Source organism: Indicator indicator, chromosome 14, assembly GCF_027791375.1.
Source record: "Indicator indicator isolate 239-I01 chromosome 14, UM_Iind_1.1, whole genome shotgun sequence".
Classification (NCBI taxonomy): domain Eukaryota; kingdom Metazoa; phylum Chordata; class Aves; order Piciformes; family Indicatoridae; genus Indicator; species Indicator indicator.
The window spans coordinates 8009796-8032231 of record NC_072023.1 but is presented as its reverse complement, the minus strand read 5'-3'; the positions used below and the strand labels follow the sequence as shown (position 1 = coordinate 8032231).

The 22436-nt window shown below is 44.8% G+C and overlaps 1 protein-coding gene across 1 annotated transcript in view; it reads left to right on the top strand.

Annotated features, from left to right (window-relative positions):
• Positions 1-22436, top strand: part of CACNA1I (calcium voltage-gated channel subunit alpha1 I) — a 166041-nt gene that overhangs the window by 57229 nt on the left and 86376 nt on the right. The window contains exons 2-3 of the mRNA XM_054386678.1: positions 14966-15077; positions 17502-17635. Coding sequence (XP_054242653.1) covers positions 14966-15077; positions 17502-17635 — 246 coding nt within the window. The remainder of the gene's footprint in view (positions 1-14965; positions 15078-17501; positions 17636-22436) is intronic.

Below are 22436 nucleotides of genomic sequence, written 5' to 3'. Positions count from 1 at the left end.
TGCAAATTTATGATTTTTATTTTTTTGTCTCTGTACCTTCCTCCCCAGCCTTGGTGGCAGGTGGGTGGGAAGGTTGAAAAGAAAGAGAGAGAGAGGGGGAGAAAGCCTTATCAGCCTGGTGCAGCGAGCAGGGGTTCGAGTGTGTGGCTGGCTCCAGACCTGACACACTGCAGATGCCCTGGCCCTTGGCTGCTACCTGGCAAGGGTCCCTTGCCCCGTGGGGCTGCAGGACCTCGGCCACCTGGCTGCTGGCTGGTGATTTGTCATTCTTCCTGATGGCAGAGGGGCTGGGAGTAGAGCTGGCTTTAGGGACAGGCTGTTCTTTCTGGGAAAGTAATGGGAGCTCTTTTGTGTTCTCTCTTTGAGATTTACTGCAGGTGCTCATTGGCTGGCTCCTCCGGGCATGCCAAGTCTGTCTTTACTATCCTGACCTATGCTCTGGTTTTTCTTTTCCTTCCTCTTGCTGTCATAAATAATGTGAAAGCTCTTTACATGTGGCAAAGCTAAGTGGGTGCTCAAAGCATGCCCGAGTGGAGGCTATGCTTTATATGCCATGGAGGTGCAGATGCCTCCTGCTTCAGCTTCCTGCTGTAGGAACACGTAAAGCAACTTCTTTCCCAGAAAACCAGTGGTGCAGAGGGGTTTTCTTTTCTTCTGAAGAGGTGCTATGGCAGGAATGTCTCTTCTCTTCCTCGCTGATAAGTGGTGACTGCAGCTACCTGAGGGAAAATGTTTTGGTTTCTAACCTGACTTGGACCAAAATAGACATCTTTGTTGCACAGTGCAGTGTCCCATAGGAATGGACATGAGAAACAATGCCCATTCTGGCAGCAAACTGTGGGGACGCTTGAGGCACAGGTCACAGCAATGGTTTTTTTTATCCCTCAGGCCTCTCCATGCCTCTTGATTCTCCAGGAAAACTCTTCTGCATTTTTCTCATGTTCCTTGCCATGTCCTTCATCACTGTGTTGCTACAGGTGAGCCAAAGTGGGAAAGGCCAAGGCCTGTGGTCTACTTCTGCTTGGAGATGTGTTCATCAGACTGTTAGACACATAATAAAGGAGGACTCTCTCTCTCTAACTCCCAACTTTCATCTCCAGAGCTCCTACCAAGCTCTGCAGCACCTTGCTGATGGTGGTGATGATATAGCTGCATTTGGTGCTGTCAGTTTGCATCTGTGTTGCTTTCCCTGTCAAGTGGCATTCTGGGTTAGAGAGAACAGGAGCATGGACAGCTTCTGCTTTGGGTTTGATAATAGCTGCTTTGGCTACACAAACTGAGTGGATGGGATGGGATGGAATGTGCAAGCAGCTTGTGGGGAGAGGAGATAATTCTGTTGGTGGATGTCTGACAGCCATGAGACCTGTAAGATGATTTGCCTACTGGATACAAGTTCCACAAGATATGTGAGTACATTAGAGATAGGTGTGAAGGAGCCTGTGGTCATGGCACTTTCTGTGTCAGTGATATAAGAATCTGTAGGAAAGAAGTCTTGAAATATAAGGGTAGATTATTAGCAAGAAGGCTTAAAGCTAAAGCTTCTACAGTAGTCGTTCCTAGTGCACTGCTGGCTCCATGTCTGATTGTATCTGGACAGGAAGAATCATTCTCAGATGAAAGGAAAGATTGTGTAGGGAAGATGTAAGCTTTGTTCAGTCATTGCTAAATCTGTTTGGCAAAGGATACACTTGAGTGTAAAGGGTAGGAGAATAAATTTGCAGAAAGTGATGGGTCTGCTAGCTGCAGGCATCCTGAGTTAGTGGTAGGTGGTATGTTATCTTGGAGAACAGCATATGAAGATATTGCTCCTGAAGGGCCCTTGGTAGGAATGCACTGGGCATGAAGCAGCCATCCTGATCCACAAGGAATGAAGTTATCACACATATCTGGTCACAGTTCTTACTGTTGCCAGTGTCTTGTCTTGCTGAGCTGGGCAGGTTCTCCATCCTTGAGATGGATCTTTGCAGTCTACCATGACCCCACCCGAGCCCTGTCCTCTGCAGCAGGGGAAGATGCTCTGCTCACCAATATTTTGTACTAACTATGTCCCAGCTAAATGATCTTTATTCCATCGTTATGGTAAACTCACTTTATTGTTATAAGCAAAAGGGAAGTAGGCTGATGGAAATGAGGTAGTTAAGTAGGCAATATTTAAATGGTGTATGTAGTGTGGAGAGAGAAGAGGAATCTGACTAGTGGAGAAGGCAATGAAACCTTCATAGGACAATGGAAATGCAAATGATCCTTTAGTGCTCAGTAATTAACGTGATGGAAGATGGATGACTGTGAGACAGTGAAGAGTAATCCAATAAAAGACCAGCTTCTGCAGAGTCACACAGAACTGGGAATGCTTGTTAGAAGTTATAACAAATCAAAACCATCAGGCTCATAAGACAGACTCTGAAAAGAGAAAGGGAAATACTTGGCATGGCTGGAAAGAACGGGGCAGTGAGCTAGGCTGTAACTGGTATGTCCAAAAATGAAATGAGATTAATGCTCATCCATAGTATTCTGTATGGAAACTGTACAGGGAAGAATAAGTTAGGCTGTAAGAAAGAGGAAGAGGCATGTATTTCCAGAGGCTGTCAGAAGCTCCAGAATAAATAGACTGTGAAGTTGAATCTATATGAAAGCAAATAGGTCACAGGAATATGAATGTGGCAATGGCAATGTACTCCTAGTCCTAAATCTGAAGAGGGGTGATGAATACAACAGACAGAAAGACATCAAAGAGGTAGCAGAGCTGTGCCATACTGATGATGGCGGCTTTAGCCAGCCTGTGCTGTTAGTAATTTGCCCTTTTTTTTGGAGCTGGTTGTTCTGCAGTGGAAGGTGTCAATAATTTGTGCTTATATAGTATGCTCTGGAGCACCCCTGGAAGGCAGCAAATTCTTTGGCAGATTGGAAAAAGAAAGATGTGTGAGTATTAGAGTGGACTAAGTGTCATGCTGCCATAACTATGGGCTGAATTTTATACTGAGATGCCAGTCAGTAGAAGATGGAGGTAGAGGATAGGTCTTTTGGCTCCTGCCTATCCATCCATTGCACACCTGAACAGCCAAGGACCTCTCTGAATGGGTGCAGGTGGCCCTTGGATGATCTGTGTGCAGTACATGATTTGCCTCTATAAAGTGGAACTTGGATTCTTTTTCCATTGCTCCCAGTAAAAATTTATTGGAGAACCCTTCTCCCTGTGGGCTGTCCTCATCAAATGCAGTTGTAGCTGAGATGGAGAATGATCTTAGGTCAGGGAAGCTGGAGAGAACAAATTGGGAGACTCTTGCTCAGTTCCCAGCTGCGCCCTTTGTCTCCTCTCTGCCCTTGGGTAAATCCACTCATGTCTGTGTGCTCTGGCTCCTCGTGTGCAAAGCAGAGATGGTAATGCATGGGTAGCCTGTCCTGTTCAGTCAGATGCAAACCTCTCTGGAGCAGGCAGCCTGTGCTCCACCACATGTTTATGTAACACTTTGCATAATTGGAGTTCGATCTTGGCTGCTGTCATCTGGGACACGTGGAGATACCTCATAAATAATACTAATAATATTTTAATATTGATAGTGCTTAGCACATTCACAGCTTTTAACCCCCCTAACCCAGTACTCAATACTGTCAGTATCGTAGTGATTGAGTATGAGTCATGTTGGCTGCTCTCCCTGGCATGGTGCAACTTGTCAGCTAGCCAGGGAGCTGAAGGGTTTAGTGAATACGTACTGAGTGTCAGAAACACCTGAATTTTAATGCAGGCTCAGGCAGTGGCTTGCTGTGTGATCTCTGGATAATGTATTTTTTCTAGAGAGGACTCTGGTCATTGGTCATCTGACTTTGAGGCAGTGGGAGCTAGAAGCTTGGAGCTCCACAATTCTTGTTGGCTGTGTTTGAAATCACAAATGTTTCACACTGCTGAAAACGAGGCTCTAAGAAGCTCATGCATTGGAGAACGCAGATCAGGGGCCACCTTGGAAAAATATGCTCCACTTCTGCTTGCTTTCTTACCAGTAACAAAAGGGAAGTGTTTATGCACTTTAAAAGTTAGTTGTGGAAATTAAATTAGTAGAAGTTTATGTAGTGTTTGGAAGGAAAGCACTAGATGGTTTGATCTCATTTTCACTGAGTGCTCTTAGCAGGATGCAAGAAGGTAGAAGGAAGAGAAAGAGGACAGATGTACCAGAGCAGTACTGGCACATCTGCTCATCCACCACATGGTCCCTTCTTCTTCTTGAATGAGAAGCCTAATGAACACCTCTCCTCACAGGAGGCCCTCACAGGTACCTCTGTCACACGTACACATCAGGAGCTTCCTTCTCAGGAGGCCAGCTAGAGCCACTTGTGTGCTCGAGTAGGTTCCGGCAGCTGCTGTGAGCCTGCATGCTGGCTGGAGCTCCTAGCCCCCAGTCATCTTCTGAGACAGATTGCCTCAGTCATTTGCAATCAGTCCTTCCTCCAGGCATGTGTCCTACAGACCATTGGTGCCAGTTCATCCAGCATACCCTCTGGGCACCAGGTTAAAGAGGCCAGATACAAGCCTTCCAAAAATCCAAAACAGTGAAGGAAAAATGGGCATTCAAAGTTGGGGGTGGTGGCATCTCGAAACCCTGAAAATGGCAAGTTTAATTGCAGCCAGTAATGAAATGAGCAATGAGCTCATACCCAGCTCTTTTTGTTATTGCCCTGCATTTTGCTTAGACTGTATGCAATTTCTTCTGAGTGACCTTCCTGAGCACTCCCTATACTGCTGAATTAGTCTTTATTTACTTTGCTGCAAAGCTTTGTCACCACATGACTTTCTTTTCTGTACTGAAGCACTCGTCAGAAAAGCCTGCTAAGCTAAGAACCAAGCATGTGATTTAGTGATGCTGTATCCACTGCAAGCACTGCCTAGATGGGAAAAAGGAGAACGGCAAAGTGGCTTTATCCTTTTTGCCTGTATAATACAGGACTAATTCTGGAGTCAGAGTACCCTCTAAGACCAGTTAGCCTTGGGAACTGGCTGTCTGGTGGAACAAGGTGCTCACTCATCCTTCACTAAGTGTGTTGCTTGGGGTATAGAATCATAGAATCAGTCAGGGTTGGAAGGGATCACAAGGATCATCTAGTTCCAACCCCTCTGCCATGGGCAGGGACACCCCACACTAGATCAGGCTGGCTGGATACTGCCCTGGCACCTGCAGACAGCAGAGTCCCTGTGCAGAGGAAAACATACACCTTTTAAATTGTGAGAAGGTCCAGAGTCTGTCCTTTATGCCTTCATGGTTGTCTTCACATTTTTGCAAAATGAGATGGCCTTTAGTCACAGGTGCCCTTCCCTCCCTTCAGATGTATTTGAGTTGTGTTCCTGTGAGTTCAGCTTGAGCTCCTGTGACCTTTGCCAGAGATAGGTGGGAAGCTGCAGAGTGGAAAAGGCAATCTGTAACATCTGAAAACCAGGATGGACTAGAAAGGCACTGGTGTTGAACAGAGAGACCAGTGCAAGAAAGAGAAGCAAGAACAGGAAGACAGTGAGTGTTTGGGCTTTATACCTTCAGTGCTTGTGAGGTTTCTGGTACCTGTTCTTCTCTCCAGGGAAATGGCTTCTTATTCAAAGACAGATGTTTCCACTATCTTGTTCTATTTGCCATAAAGTAGTAGAGGGGAAAAAACCAACCCCTCAAAAGCAACACCCAGATCTGTCTGTCCTCAACATGTCAAGACCTTCATTGAAATATTCTCCTCATGCTCCACAGACTTTTTCCCGTGACGCACTGAACCTAAAACCCACAATGAAAGGACAAACCCCAAACCTATGAAGCACTAGAAAGTAAGGTGAGAAGACATCCCTTTAGTAGGAAGGTGAAAGTTGTGCTGGAAATGGAAGGAGTTGTCTGTGCTTCAGACTCTGCTTGGCAATTCACAGCCAACTTCCTGCGCTTTGTAAGCGTCCTCCTTTCACCTGTTCGTCTTTGTGAGCTGCTAGAGAGCTCATCTGGCAGGCTCAAGGGGAACAGTGTGGTCTGCCCAAAATCAAGGGGTGGCAGGGATCTCTGTGCTTTAAAAAGTTCTGCAAAGTGTTCTTGTGCATCTTAAGGGCCATGTGTCTTCCAAACCTCAGCCATTTGTTCCCAGTTCTTGAAGAAATATTTATTCTGTTCCTCATGCTGTTTTATTCCAAACATTTAAGCTTTTCTTTCCACTAGAGTAAGGGAAGAGTAAGAAAGAGACCCCTGCAGAAGGAAAAAGCCTAGATAAAACCAGAAAATATCAGAAGCAGTAGGGAAGGGGGAAAGCAAAGCCCTCCATATTTTTTAACTCTCTTGTTTTCCCTGCTCTCCCAAATCCATCATCAACTAGCTCTTTCCTTCTCCTTTTCTTGAAGCTGAGTCATAAATACACTGCTGTTACAGTGCTAGATTTGTTTTGTCTATCTCTCTAGTGGACTCACCCAAGATAAGAACTTCACTTAAAGTTGTCATGATATGGAGGGCAAAGAAGGGATTGCAGTACTGCCAAACATGGCAGAAATGCTACATCAGTTTGACAGCTGCTGGGGAAGACTTAGACAACTTTGGGTGGTGGTTGTGAGAGGAAAGACAGTGAGCTACAGAAGCAAAGGGGAAGGATGTGGAGAGATTTTGATTTTTCTCGTGAAGCACTTCATGATTTGTAAGAAGATTTCCACCAATGAAGTCCATATCATATTGGATAAAAAGCCAATTACAAAGATGCCCCTGTAGCTCAGACCCTTCTCTGACTGTTCTTTTTACTTCCTGGGGTCAGGTATGATGGAGGCCCCATATCAAAGCATTCGGTTGCCCCATTCAGATTCAGATTTTGTTACTCTGAAGCACACTGTTAATTTAAATGACTCTGGGACTGCAAATGCCTTCCTGCCTTGGTCTGCTAAGTTCAGATCTTCTCTAGAGTGCAAATGCAAAGATTAACTCTTCTATGCTCCTTACTTTGCCACTGATGTCAGTAGGGAATTGCCTCCACAAAGCTAAATACTTGCAAGCAATAAAAGCTTTGCTGTTTGGGTCCCAGTGTTGCTGTTCAGGGAGTTTTCTTCAGTGGTCCTTCCCTGGTGTCTGTTACCCCTACAGCTACATCTGCAGCAGGAAGCAGCTGCTGACCTTTGGAGATTTTTAGAGCAAAATTCTTTCAACTGTCACATAGCTTAATAATGTTGCAAGCTTTAGTCCTATTGCCTCATGCTGTGGCCTTGTTGAAGCTCCTAATAGGAAGCCAGGTCAGGTTTTGGATGGTCATCTCCAAGGCAGAGCCAGAATGCTGTAGGGGGCACCATTTGGGAGTCAGCAGGAGGTGCAATTCCTCAAGTCAGTCCTAAACTGATCCCACAGCATGGTGGAGTGTTGCTTTGCTGGCAGGCAAGCCATACAGCCACAGTACCAGCCATTTGAGGACATTAAAAAGCTCTTTCTCCAGGAACAGTCATTATCTCTAATACCCTGGTCAAGTTTAAATAGGAGCAATTAGTTTCTTCTGACCCACTAAAAAGATTCTCATGTGGTTTTTTTGTAGGTTTGTTTTTTTTTTCTCCTAGATGTGATACTTTTTTCATGCTTCTTATAGTAAAGAGCTTTGTAAGAATGTTACACACTGTTAACAGATGCTGTGTTGCACCCTGAAAGCTGGATGCAATTTGGAGGAGCATCATTGTCAGTAGGGAAGCTCTAGGGCCCAGCAGCTACAGGCAAGAGGCAGTCAACGGTAGGGCTGTGTGGCAACATGGCTGAAGGTGCATGGTATTTGTGAAGTATTTGAATAATTAGTGGTGGCATCTCACACCTCTTCTGAAGAAAACACCAAGTTTCTTTAGAAGACCAATACATATCCACCCAGGTGATGTGAGAGCCAGCCAGAATCGTTGGCATAACTGCCACTGGCCTCAGGACTAATGGACTCCCCTTTTGGTCCTGTGGTGAAGAGCATCGTAAAGAAGCTTTGCTTTCTCTCTGCAGCCTCCTGTTTGATTAGGAGTCCTCTGTGGTCTGTTGTGGCCCTACCCTAGCTGAAAGCTCTCTTGTTGGCTTCCTATATCTGGAATATCTGAAGACTCCTCCCATTGTGTTAATATTTCTGTCTATTTGCTCTTCAGATTCCTCGTTAGATGCTTAATCTCCATCGTATGTGTTTCCTGACAGAGGTTAAATTTCTTTCTGTTAGTTTTAATTTTGCTGGACTTAAGAGTTTAACAGATGCAATTATCAAGTCTGAATAAATAATTGTGGAAAGAGTTTTAAGAAATGAGAGATTTGTTTAGTTTTCTTTCTGTAATGGAAAAAAAAAAAAAAAGCAAGCAACAAACCAACTTTCCAGAAGCCATCTTCAACCCTTGCCTGAGTCCATAGGGAAATATGGTGTGGGATTTGAGATAAAACTGGCTTAGTTCTCAATAACCTCTGAGTTAAATCTAAATTTGAGCTGTGCAGCCAAAAGCTTATGTGGCCTGGCATGGTACACACTTCCTGAGCAGTCCTGGCAGGTTAGACTGATGAAGGGAGGCTGACCCATGGCACTTAGGTTTTTTTGGTGTTTATCTGATTTAGTATGGATGTGACTAAGTCTTTTTCTTTTCTAATGAATCTCTTCTTGATGTAAAGTCTCTTCCAAAGGTCAGAAACATGCAAGCATTGCCAAGCATTTATAACCTCTCTGCTACCTCCCTCTTCTATAGTTTCTTATCCTGCCTTCCTGTAAGACCATCACAAATTTTGCAAGTCTTCCCTAGTGCCTCTCAAATCATTCTAACAGTCTTGCTGTGTGTGGCAGTACTGCAGTCCTTTCCTTGGTGCCATTATTGCAAAAGACTTGAAGATCATAGTGATGTGTATGTCATCTGTCCAAAGTTCAGGTGCTCCTTTTTCATGAGAAGAGTATATAAATGATGTTATGATGAAAGTAAACATGTACAAGAGATTATACGAACACCTAGAGCATGTTGACTTTCAGGGCTTGCAAAAAAAGCTTCACAAATGGCATTGCATGGCTTGGCCATCATGACATCCCAGTGCTGCAGTGCTGGTTATTGTAATTTAATTTCCAATTGACTCAGAACTCAAAAGAAGAGAGCTCTAAGTCAGGTCAAAACCCCCACAACCTTTTTCTCTGTAACGCTGAAACATTTCTTTGCGCTCAAAAAGACAGAGAATAATTGTTTCAGCCTTTACAAAACAGGGGTTTTAAAGCTTTTTGTTCTGAGAAATGTTTTGATTGTTTTGATCTATTTGAACACAAACACATTTTGAGATGTATTTTCCTTTGAGTGAGCACCAGGTGTTACGTACAGCTTTTTTTTTTTTTTCCTTTGCTACTGAGTTAGCTTAATGGATTGAGGCTGAAGACAAAGAACCCTGCTGCTTCTCTTGGCTCATTTGGTAGAAAAAGTCCATGGATCTCCTAGGCATCAGCACAGAAGGGAAAAAAAAGATGTGGTTGGGAAAAAAAAATGCAACTCACCTGTGAGGGCATCTGCAAAATCCAACAGCAATGAAGGGGTGGCAAGGGGAACTCTTTCCCTGGAGTTACTTGTTTCTCCGACCTTCATAACACTAATCACTCCTTCCATTATAAATGAAATATTAATTGTCCTGCTCCACTTACAGTGTCCTACCAGCTTCTTTCAGAAGGGTCAGAAAACAGAGAGGGAAAGTAGGGAAGGAGCCCAGCACTATCCTTAGCTTATTTTAAAAGGAGGGAAACAAAATGCAGTCACTGCAAACTGGAATCACAGGGTGAAGTATGGTGGGGATGAGAGGTAGGTGGAGAGGAACCTAAAGGAGAAGCAGAGAGGTGTGATCATGAAAATGTGATGTCTCACCTGCAGAGTGTCCACATCTGTGCCTGCCTGGCACTGGCTGAGAGGTGGGAGGCCACGAGGAGTTGTGTGCTGGTGTTTGGGATGCACTGCCTCAGGCTTCCTGTTTCCAGTTGAGTCACTGAACTGCTCCACCACAGCAGGCTCTTCTCTCTGTTTTGGGGCAGGAACAGCTGCTACACCACAGAGCTGGCTGCTTCCCCTTACTGTAAGGGCTTTGTAGCCAAGGCATTTCTACTGCAGATTAAACAGATCTGAGATATTCAAGACCTGAATTGACACAAAGTGTATCCTAAGAGTGATTTGACAATACAACAGGAAAGGCTTGGGCATTCTCATGCTTATAAAACTTACATATTTTCTGTGCTGTTAGGACCACCAGCCACTCTGGAGCTCTTTGTGCCTGGTGCACTCTTATTCTGATGATGATGAAGGAAAAGGAGAGGGGACCCAGAAGCATTCATTTGTTTTGCTTTGTTGTATTTTTGACAGTGATATAAAGCAGAGATTGAAGCTGACCCCAAGAACATTAAGTGGTACCTAGTTTGCCAGGTGTGAGCTATTTACAGCTCCAATACAGCACACCTTGCTTCAGCTATTTATCATTCAGGAACTGAGACCAAAAGCTTTGCCTGAGTCCCATCACTCATTTCTAACATCATCTCAGAGTGTCTGATAAGGTGACTCTTTGGAATGTCTCAACATGACCAGCTCCCAGAAACACCTGTAGGTATCCTTAGCTGTCCTACAACTTGTGGCTTTTGGCACTGATGCCATCCCAGATGGTTTGGAGTGGATGATGGTTTGTTCTACATTGTGCTGATGATACACATGCCCCTTGAGTCTCTCCCCATCCCAGGCTTGCCCTGTCCATTGGAGGACATTCCTACCTTTGGAGGTCAATGGATAGACACATGGTGGCTGCTCTGACCAGCAGCAAGCCTGACCCTGTTCAGGCTGTGCAGTGTCCCTGCCACATGCAGGCACCAGCCATAGAACCAGTACAAGAAAGCATGTTTTAGGCAAAATGTAATTAACCTAGATAAGGATCTTGATGCCACAAGACAGTGCTGAAGATAGCTTAACAGGACTTTTACAAGAAGGAGGCAGTTGTGTGGATAATGATGTGGATAATGACAATAGTCCCTGATTAAATGAGTACAGGAAAACTTTAATTCGTGATGTTTTTCCTTTCTTAAATGACAGAATCATGGAATGTATTTGGTTGGAAGAGACCTTCAAGGTCATCTAGCCCAACCTTCAACCAGAACTGCAAGGTCAACACTAAACCATATTTCTAAGTCCCAGGTCCACAAGCCATTTAAACATCTCTAGGGATGGTGCCTCCACCACTGCCCTGGACTGACTGTTCCACTGTTTGATAACCCTTTCAGTGAAGAACTATTTCCTAATATCCAGCATGAACCTCCCCTGATGCAGCTTGTATCCGTTTCCTCTAGTCCTGTCACTTGCCACTAGGGAGGAGAGGTTGGCTCCCTCTGTGCTCCAGCCTCCAATGAATACCAAATGAATATCATGGCCCCTTCATCCCAGAGGGTTTGAGACAACTATGAATGGTCACTGTTAGGGGGAAAAGAATAAATCTCCTTTTAAAAGCAAATTATGACATAGTGGATGGCTGTGGGGCTTCTGGTACCTTCCTCTGAAGCCACCTTCCTCTGGTGGCCAAGAAAGAAGTTGGCCATGGACAGAAGTCCCTGGGTCTCCTTTTAGTTACCAAAAGCTGTCTCAGGCCCTAGGCCTTGCTGGGAAAGGCATCAGGAGCAGGGCTGTGGGAAGGGAGAGCAGTGATGAGGAAGGGTTGGGGCAGAGGAGGATAGTGCATGGATTTGCTTGTAATGAGGAGATTTGAACTTTGGAAGAAGTTAATTAGTAATGAAACTTCTGACTGAAGGATGCAGATTGTGAAGACCAGTTTTGTCAGCAGCTGAAATTAATTACAGGCTCAGGCACAGGGAAAAGGGGAGGGAGTGAGGGATGTGGGGAGGGGGAGGCATCACTGAAAGAGAGATGATAAACCTGGCTGCAGGCTGTTGCCGTGGTGACAGGAGGCAGTTGCTGTGGTTGACAGCGGTGATAACGTTGGAGGCATCAGGTACTTCTAATTACCCCTTCCACCGACCCAAGCAGGCAGCAGCTCCTCCTGACTCAGGGCAGGAGATGCTCTGATTTCCTCCTTGCACTTCCTTCTTCTCTGCTGCAGGGGGGATGTGCCCTTTCAGAGCCCTCGCCTGCTCTGAAAGTGTGGGGCAGCAGCTTTTCCTAATGTTGCTTTAATAGCACGGCAACAGCCAGCAACTCAGCAGTGTCCTCAGGAAACCCAGACAACACTGACAAACTTTCAGGGAGATGGCAGCCAGAAAGCAGGGGGAGCAGAAATTAAGTGCAGTTGGCCAGAGCTTTTTATGCAAGAAGATGAAGGTCTTGAGCATCTGGCCCAAACTGCAACGTTTTTGGAAGCACTTGCCAGGGCTGAACAGGGCTTGTGGTTTGGGGTCTTGCCAGCTGCCCAAAGACATCCCATGGTCTGTGGTGGGCACTGCAAGGGGAGCAAGAGGAGCAAAGGAATATCCTGGCCATCCACACGTTGCATGCTGCCAAAGTATGTACACGGAAGTGCAGATCTCTAAGAAATAAACCCCTTACCCTTTGCCTGAATTTCCTGAGTTTGTCTGCTGTCAGAGAGTGATACTCTCTGCCTCTAGGTCTCTTGTGCCACGTTTTCTGGATGTTTGCTGAAGACATGACCCTGTTTTTTTAAGTTATTTCTGTATTGGTTTTGCACATTAATTTCATCCAGGGCTTTTCTAAGCACTGATTCTGTCCATGCCTCTCCTGACTGCCTTATGCCCAGGGAGAGGGACATATACAGCCACTGGCTCAGCCCACACAGAGTCTTTTGGCCACTCAGAGAGTGTCATTCAGCACAGGGGGATCTTATCCATGCATGTAAACACCTAGTGGGAGGAGTAACGGAGGCAGACTGACCAGTGGTGCCCAGTGGCAGAGCAAGAGTCAATGGGCATAGCCTGAGTCCCATTTAAACATAAGCTCCCACTTTTTCACTGTGTAGATTGTCAAACACTGGAGCAGGCTGCCAAGAGGTATTCTGGTACCTCCATCCTTGGAGGTATTCAAACCCTACCTGGATGCAACACTGAGCAATCAGCTGTAACTGATGCTGCTTTGAGCAGGGGGGGTTGGACAAAATGACCTCGAGAGGCCTCTTCCAACCTCAACCATTCTGTGGTTCTGTAATTCTGTGAAAGATGTTGTCAAACATGGATTTTGAGAAGCCTAGAAGAGAATTGCAGTCTTAACCCAAAATTCTCATGTGAGCTAATGGAAACCTTCCAAATTGCTTTCCTGGGCTTTTGGCTCAGACCAATAAAGAAACATGGAAGAGAGAAAGGTGGAAAGATGAAGATGTGTTGTGTAGACCTCTGAATGCAAAAACTTTATTCATGCCATTTTGGTGTATTCCTCTCAGAAAAGGTCTCTGGTTTTGAAGCCTAGATAGAGGGTTGGATCCTTGTGCACTACTTTGTATAGCACTTGGGATTAACTAAGTTAGGAGTAGTGATCACACATTCCTGAAATCACCTGACATTGGTACAGGAGAGCTGGTGCCCTGTTCCTGCTTGATTTTTCAACTGAAGGTAGCTCACTGAAAACCAAGAGGGGGAGAAGAGAAAGAATTAATAATCTTTTAGATCAGATTGTGCCAGTTAGTCATGAATCACTGTCAGAGATGTGCACAGAAGACTTGCTCAGAACAAACCAGAGATGTTCAATGTCTTTCACAAGTGACCAGAGATACTGGGTTTGGATTCATTTCTGCAAGGACTGAAAATGGGTGGACTCAGCAGGTTATTTTTTAAATGGATAATTTCTTGGCTCTGCTATTTTTAATAATAATAATTAAAGAAATTGTCCCAAAATGGAAGCTGAGCAGATACATTTTTTTGTGAGATGTGCTAAAATACCCAAGAACAATGGTTCTGCCTGAGGTTGGAGGTCTGTTCTCATTAGATCTACATCACTGCTTTGCTATGAGGACGCTGGAAAGATATCACAGAAATGTGCCCATTTGTAGGGCTAAAATACTGTAAATGATTTCTTGGACAAGGGCATATCAGGTCTTCAGACTCTCCCAGAAGGAGAGGAATGGTGAAAAGGAGGCAGGTGTGGAGACCACAGAGGAGGTCACACAAGTACCTCCTCTTCTGTAATGTATGAATGAAGTGGTACTTGGTGAAATTAAAAGGCAACAAATTAAAAATAAATAAGAGGGAACAATTTTTAATGTAAAGTATAATTAGCCACTGTAGCTCACGGCTGCCAACTATTATTGAAGCAGATATCTTAGTAAGATTATCAACAGAGGATTCAAATGAATAAGCAAAGCATCTGCAGGGACACCAGTGTAGCTGAGAAAACAATTATAAGGGCTATCAATCCTCATGCTTTAGGGCATAAACAGATCACCAGCTGGGGTCAGAAGCACAATTTCCCCCCATGGTTAACAAATAACTTAATTAGGCACATTGTGGAGTTTTATCCAGCGTGGGCCACTGCTGAAAGCAAAATAATAAATTAGAGGGACCATTGACCTGTTCCAATATGGAAACTATATCCAAAATTCTCTCAGAAGGGAAGAGGGAAACTTCTAGCTGTGTGTTGTACTCCCTTCCCAGAAGGGTAGTAATCACCAGACTCACATAGAGATGTGGCTGTGCATTTTGATTTAGACCCATAAATGATAGAGATCTCTGTTACATTTAGATACAGGACACTATGGAAGGTCTCTTGCATTTATTTGGAAGATTCATTAAACCAACAGGAGAAGAGTGAGCATGTGCTTAACTATAGCAATGATTTGGCTTGTATAAACAGCTAAAGCCTTTGTGCTACCCCTGCTTTGGTGTTTTCAAGAGAGTTTTGGCTTAATCAAGGAGTGGAATAGTGAAGAAATGAGGGGGAAAAAAAACAAACATAGGACTATAATGAATCAGCCTACCAGCAGCTGTTATTTTGTTATTTCCCTTAATCTTCCTATTTTGTCATTCCAAGCCTAGAGCAAGTTTATCTCAGCCATAATGCTTTTACAGAAGTTCTTCCTTGACTCTTTTCCACCTGGTTTGAGTGTGTCAGCATGATGGTGATTCTGTTAAACTGCGTTACCCTGGGGATGTACCAGCCCTGTGAGGACATGGACTGCCTTTCTGACAGGTGTCAAATCCTGCAGGTAAGCAAACTTCCCTCTTCTTGTGATGGTGCCTCAGTCCAAGTCACAAATTTTCATGCATGCTTTTCTTCAGCATGTGAGCAACACCTTCCCAGGCAAGAAGGTTCCTGGTAGTAAGCTGGCATGAAATGGCAAGAGACAGAGAATGAGGTGAGATATCATGAATGTTGTCCACTTGTGACCATGCAATACAGAAGAGTTGCTAGCCTTCCTGATCCTGTGCATAAGCAGGGGCTTTCTGACATAGACAGCTACAACACACATAGCTCAGAGGTAAGCCAGAGAGAAATAACTAAGGTTACAGCATTCAGACAGAAGAGACTAGCAGCCCCTAGTGCATTTGCCACTTTGTTGAAGAGCAAGGGTACCACTGAGTCCACAGGTAGTGAGGCATTCAGGATGTCCAACGGGAGAAGCCACAGAAGGTATGCCAAGAAGGGCCATGGGTACATCCAGCCTGTGAATGCACTAGCTATGCTTACTGCTTCCCCAGGGAGAAGGTGACAGTAAAGGTTGTCATCTAGTGTTGCTGAGGCTGCAGGCTGTAATGTTCAGCTATCTGAAGCCTCCATCTGTGATCGGTATGTGCTGTCCAAGCTGTGCCTGAAGCTGTGCTGTGTCCTCAGCTGAGCCATTTGCAGTAGGATGATGAGGAATCCCTCCTGAGTGAAACCTTGGAAGTACAGTTTTTCCCTGGCCAGGTTTGAATCTGTTGGTGTTGAGCCAACGTCTTTGAGATTGGCAAATGTGATGTGCATCTACAAGAAGGGCCAGAAGCAGGATCCAGGGAATTACAGACCTGTCACTCTGACCTCAGTTCCAGGAAAGGTGATGGAGAAGACTACCTTGAGTGCCATGACACAGCACATGCAGGGAATCCAGGTGATCACTCCCAGTCAGCATGGGTTCATGAAGGGCAGGTCTGGCTTGACACACCTGATCTCCTGCTATGACAAGGTGACCTGCCTGGTGGATAAGGAAAAGCTGTGGATGTTGTTTGCCTTGTACTTGGGTACATCATTTGACACTGTCTCCCACAGCATTCTCCTAGAGAAACTGGCTGCTTATGGCTTGGATAAGTAAAGAACTGGCTGGATGGCTGTGCCCAAAGAGTGACACTGAATGGAGTTAAATCCAGCTGGCAGCCAGTCACAAGTGGTATCCCCCAGGGCTCAGTGCTGGGGCCAGTTCTCTTTAATATCTTTATCAGTGGTCTGGACAAGGGAATGGAGAGCACCCTCAGTAAGTTTGCAGGTGGCACTAAATTGGGTTGGAGTGTTGATATGGTCGAGGGTAGGGAGGCTCTACAGAGCGACCTGGATGGGTGGATTGATGGGCTGAGGCCAGCTGTATGAGATTCAACAGATTCAACAAGGCCAAGTGCTGGTCTTGTGCATGGGCCACAGCCTCATGTAGTGTTATAGGACTGGGGAAGAGTGGTTGGAAAGCTGCTCTGCAGAAAAGGACCTGGGGGTACTGGTTGACAGCTGGCTGAACATGAGCCAGCAGTGCATCCAGATGGCCAAGAAGGCCACCAGCATCCTGGCCTGTGTTGGGAATAGTGTGGCCAGCAGGAGTGGGGATGTGGTTGTGCCCTTGTGCTCAGCACTGGTGCAGTCACATTTTGATTATTGTGTTTGGTTTTGGGCCCTTCACTACAAGAAAGACATTGAGGTGCTGGTGTGGATTCAGAGAAAGCCAAAGAAGCTGGGGAAGAGTCTGGGGAAGAGAACAGCTCTCCTGTGGAGCGACTGAGGGAACTGGGGTTATTTAGAAAAGGAGGCTAAAAGGAGACCTTATGGCTCTCTATAACTGCCTGAAAGGAGGTTGTAGTGAAGGGGGTGTTAGTCTCTTTTCTTTAGCAACTGATAGGGCAAGAGTAAATGACCTCAAGTTGCACCAAGAGAGGTTTATATTGGATATTAGAAGAAACTTCTTCACTGAAAGGGTTATCAAACACTAGAATAGGCTCCCCAGGGGGGATGGTTGAATCCCCATCCCTGGAGGTGTTTAAAACGTGGCATACCTGTGGTGCTAAGGGACGTGGTTTAGCATCAGATTCTGTAGTTAGGTAATGGTTGGACTTGATCTTGAAGGATTTTTCCAACCAAAACAATTCTATGGTTCTATGAAGTCCATGTAAGGAGGCTCTGATTGTATATCAATTGCTTCACCTATGGGGAAGAGAACAAAAAGCAAAACAAAACTAAAGAAAAAAACCCATCAAAACCAAACCACCCAACCAACTATGAGAGCCCCTTGCTTGAAACTCTGATGCCAGGGCTGCATGGAAGAAGGTTTTCCAGACCTGCCTCTGTACTCAATTTCAGAAGGACTGAAACTTGTATTCATCTCATGTCCTGTATTTCGAAGTCCAAGGTCGAGAGTGCTTACCAAATATGCTCTTGGATTTCTGTTTGGCAGGTATTTGATGATTTCATCTTCATCTTCTTTGCCATGGAAATGGTCTTAAAGATGGTGGCCCTGGGGATCTTTGGCAAGAAGTGTTACCTTGGGGACACCTGGAACCGTCTGGATTTTTTCATTGTCATGGCTGGGTAGGTTAACTATTTCTGAATTTATTTGTTCTCTGTTCGTTGGAGTTTTTGCATGGAACAGAAACGATGTAACTGAGGTGAAAGTTTCCACTCTGGTACAGTGCATCTGCCAAGCTGGAATTGTATGTGCTAAGTTTTTTGCAGTCTATGGAAGAAACAGTAGATGAGGTAGCTTAGCTCCCCAGCCGCTGTGCAGCCATCTATCTCAGTGCAGGGTGTTCATTTGTTCCAGCTGAAGAGGTAGCCCAGAAATCTATTTAATTTATTTATTTATCTATCTATCTTTTTTATTAAATGTCTGAGTGGAGGAGGTTCCACCTTTACCAGAAGCAGGCTAGTTTCTCTGTTTCCAGCAGCAGTTAGAATGTCGGTTTTGTTACTCTGGGCTTTTTTGTGTTGGTATTGTATTTGCTTTACCCATGATACTGTCAGGGCAAGTTGAAATGACAGTGTTTCTTTACAACAAAGTTGCTATGGTGAAGCTTTGATCTGCCCTGTGCATGTATGAAGTGGAAAGCCTACCAGGACTTGCCTATTGAATCACAGCAAAATGTCCTTCTTTGATACTAATGACTAGTGGACAGCTGGGATTGGTTTGTTTGTTTGTTTGTTTGTTTGTAATTTTTCCATTTTCAATTAGATTGCATTGTGGGATAGTAAAGAAAAAACCAAACAAACCACAAACCCAATCAAACAACACCCCCCAGCTCCCCACCAAAGAAAACAAAAAAACCAAACCCACCAACAAAAATCTTCTCCAAACAAAAAAATAAAAAAACAACCCACAACCACCACAAAAAGAAAAAACCCAAAACAAACAAAAAAACCACCAAAACCCCCCAAAACAAACCAACATGAAAAAAGCCCTAAACAAAAGTAGTGGTGTTGTTCTTGCAGCAAACAAGATCTTTTTAGAGACAATCCCCCACTTCCCTCTTCCTCCCAGTAAGGAATCACTCCCAGTAGCTCTCCAGTGGAAGCAGTTGTATTACTGACTGAGCCTGCAGTGAGTTCAAGCTCACTTGGCAGATTTTTTTTCCCTGCAGTGTGGAGCAGCTCTGTCTTTGTATCTGCTTTCTGACACAGTTCTACAGCAAGCCTTGAAAGTCATTCCCTCTGGAGGGGTGTATAATTGTTTGCTTCTAGGGGAGCAGAGGTTTTCAAACTCTGCTCAGTTGTTAAAGTTTGAAGGCTGATTCTTGGCCAGCCTGTACACAAAAGGAGGAGAGCAGATGAAAGCTGTAGCTTTTCCTGAATTAATGTGACATGTGTGAGATGGGAAGACCTTTCTTGTGGCTGAGCCTGCTGTGATTAGCATCTCATTTAAAATGGCCCAGCATGGGGACTGTGAGTTCATCAAGAAAGGCTGAGTTAAAGCACCTGACACGTGGTGGTTAGAAAAGCCAGATCTAGCCTGAGCTCCTGGTGGCAAAATTACCAATGACTGGATGCAGGCAAAGCAAGACACTACCTCAGCAGCCTTTGAGGAGGAAAGGGGCAGACAGGTGTGTTTGAAACAAACAGATGTGTGTGTGTGATCTCAGACCCACACTGCTCCTCTGTGTGGATGATGTGCTGTGGTATGCTGGGTGGAAGGCTGGGCACATGTTTGCTGGTATGGAGCAAAAGGCTTGGGAAGTGGAGGTCTTGCTCTGCCTGGTGTCCCTGCAAGCATGGTGCGTAAGTGGTGCTGTCTGGAGAGATGATGGACTCAGTGGGGCAATGCTAAATGAAAGAAGGTGAACTCAAGTGCTTACTCCATGCAGGAAAGCAGTGAAACCTGTATTATTTAAATGATAAGGGAGTAAACCCCTTTTACACATTTTTCCTCTGTCACCATTGCTGGCAGAAATTTGGAGAAAGAGTATTTTGTGCATCTGATAGCAGTACTAGGGAAAAAAGCTCATATCTGAACTCCTTTCAGTGCCAGGGAGACTTAGAATCAACTCCTTAGATGAAATAATCAGTGTGGAAGATTCTTCATTTCAGGTCCAAAAACGGAAAGAAATTTGTTTCCTGATTTCTATACAATTGTCTTCAGGAGGTGTCAGGCTGAAATGATAGTAATCTCATTAGAATATCTGATCTCAAAAGACTTCTGCTAAAGAAAGATTTTTTTCCTTTTTTTCCCATTTAGTTACATAGAGCTAATGACTGTATAATGTATTTCAAGTTATAAAAGCTTGTGGTTATTAATTCATTATTCTTTGAAATTCATTAAAATTGTCTGCACTCTTTAAATCAAATCCAGGGCTCAATCTTACCCTTACATACAGACTCTAGGCTTTTATTTAACCTCCACTTTAAGCTCCAAGCTTTATCCTGGTTTATCCCACACCTGGATCATGGGTTCACTGTGGGTCCAGATGCTGTCTTAGCCTTCTGAGTAAGAGCAGACATCCTGCATTCAGTCTTGCATGCTTTCTCTATGCCAGTGTGTTAGATCCTGATCAGAGGCTAAGCAGTTTTCTCTAAGGGCCTTCTCCTTTTCGTGGTTCTGGACTCTTATTGCCTGCAATGGAGTTCATAAATTAAGCTCTCAAGATAATGCCTGATGTTGGGAAGGCTGCACTGCCTACAAGTGCAGCTTCTCTCAGTTTCAAAAGTAAGGCTTGCACTTCCCAGGCCCTTCTCTTCCCTTCTCCTTTTGCAAATAGGCACCAGCAAGGCAGCAAATGTCAAAGAATAAACTGTAGCATGGAAAAGTGAAGTGCAGGCAAGGGACTGTTCTGCCAGGCACTCCTGGGCAGCTGAGATGCCTCCATCTGCAGCATGTTTCATCCAAGAGCATGACAACTGTTTGTGCCCCAGACAGTGTTTTGGTTACATAAAGCATGCATTCAGGCGTTCATTTGTAGTTTTCTCCTCACTTCCTTGGAAAGCCAGAAGCTATAGTTTTAGTTGGCTGAATTCCCTCGTGTGCCCCTGCCCTGCTTGCCCCTGCTCCCCACACAACCCAGCAGCTCAAGGAGGAAGACTCCATTGTCACTAAAAATGTTCAGTTTCCATGGTGATAGGAGATGACATCACCAGAACTTTCTCCCCTCTTGCATGCTCCCTCCCCCAACCATCTTCAACACTTTTTTTTTTTTTTCCCCAGAAAGGATCAGACCCCCACCCCCCAAAAAAAAACCCAATTCTAAATCAATTCTTCATTGCTCCCCTCAGAGTTCCTAAAACTGAGTGGGGAAATTTGGGTTGAAGAACGCTGATACCCTTGTGCATAGAGGCAACCAGGGCTGCAGATTCAGCTTGCCAGTGCCAGTGCTCCAGTTCCCAACTGTGCGCTGGAACAGGAAATTGCAGGTTTCCAGATGTTTCAAGCAGGCTGTGCTCATCACCATCTGTCCTGGTGGGAGTCCCTCTTCATGTGTGATTAGGGCTTGTCTGTCACCATTTGTTTCCCAGGGATGGGTGCATTGGGAAAGCTTGGTCTGAGGCAGCTTCAGAGGACAGCTGCCTAAAGCTGAGAGCCTTCTAGCCTTTTAAAGTTGAGATAATGTGAACACTAATCATAGTGGAGGTGTCAGCCAATGTCTGTATGTACATGCACTTAGGGGAAGAGTCACTTATTTCTGGGCTAGCACTACAACTGTTTAAGCCAGGAGGCTCTCCAGCAGAAAAAGAGGGAGCAATTTCTCCTGCTCACACTACTCTGTGAGGCACTTGTGTTTCTGTGAGGTTGGAGAAGGCACTGTCTCTCTGGGAAGGGAAATGTCCCTTTCCATGACTCTGTCCTGAGGGTTCCTGTGCAGGGAGTGGATTCATGCAATCTGCCTGACCCTGAGGGTATTAATTCCACTGAGGGAGTTTTTGTGCCTCTCTTGAGCTAAGTATTGTAATTAACAATCTGAGGTGGGAATTAGCTTTGTCTCTGCCCTGCAGCATCTCCATGCCATATTCTGTATGTGATGTACTTGTGTAAATAGGCAGGAGGGTAACGGGGGAAGGGGTTTTGCTAGATAGCTGTGGGGGTTGATTATGATCACAAGTGTGTGCCCAAAACATACCCAAAATACTTAACTAGTTGCTACTTATGAGTCCAGTGGCTGAGGAGAGGCTGGTCTGTGTTTCAGAGCGTGCCCCATCTTTGCCCCTCTCCGTTATCTCTCTGGAGCTTGCCACACAGACCTCATAAGATGTGGTCAAGTTGCATGCTGACCTTGATGACTTTGGGAGGAATGGCAATGACTTGTGGAGTTTGGAATTTTGAGATAAACTTGCAGTGTTTTTTTTTTTTTTTTTTAAACAGCTTTTAAAAGTGGTGGACATCAGAACAAGATATAGAAGTCTGTCTAAGCTGCTTCAGTGCCTTCAGTGGCAACACTGTCTCCCTATTCCAGGCTGAAATTTCCTAGGTCCTGCAGCTACACACTGCACTAGCTGCAATCTACAAGCATCTAATCAATCACAGCATCTCCTTATCGATTTTGGCAGCTGTTTGTTTTGTTTTGGTTGGTTGGTCAGTTGTGGTTTTGGTTTGGTTGTGTGGGTTTTTTTTGGTTTGGTTTGGTTTGTGTGTTTGGTTTTTTGTTTTGTTTTGTTGCTGTGGTTTTGTTGGGTTTGTTTTTTTTTTTCTCTTCTCTTTCCTCAGTCTCCCCTTCAGAAGAGAGAAAATCCCTTCCTCTTAGTAAGAACAGCAAACTTTGTGCCCAGATTCACGCTGTCCCACTTGTTCACACTGGAATACACACTATTTGCATTTCCAAGGCAGTTCATACTGCTCTATGCTGCTGACTTGTCCTCTTTTTTTCTTCTCTGTTCTCCAAGAAAAAATATGCTTCAACTGCAAAATCCATCC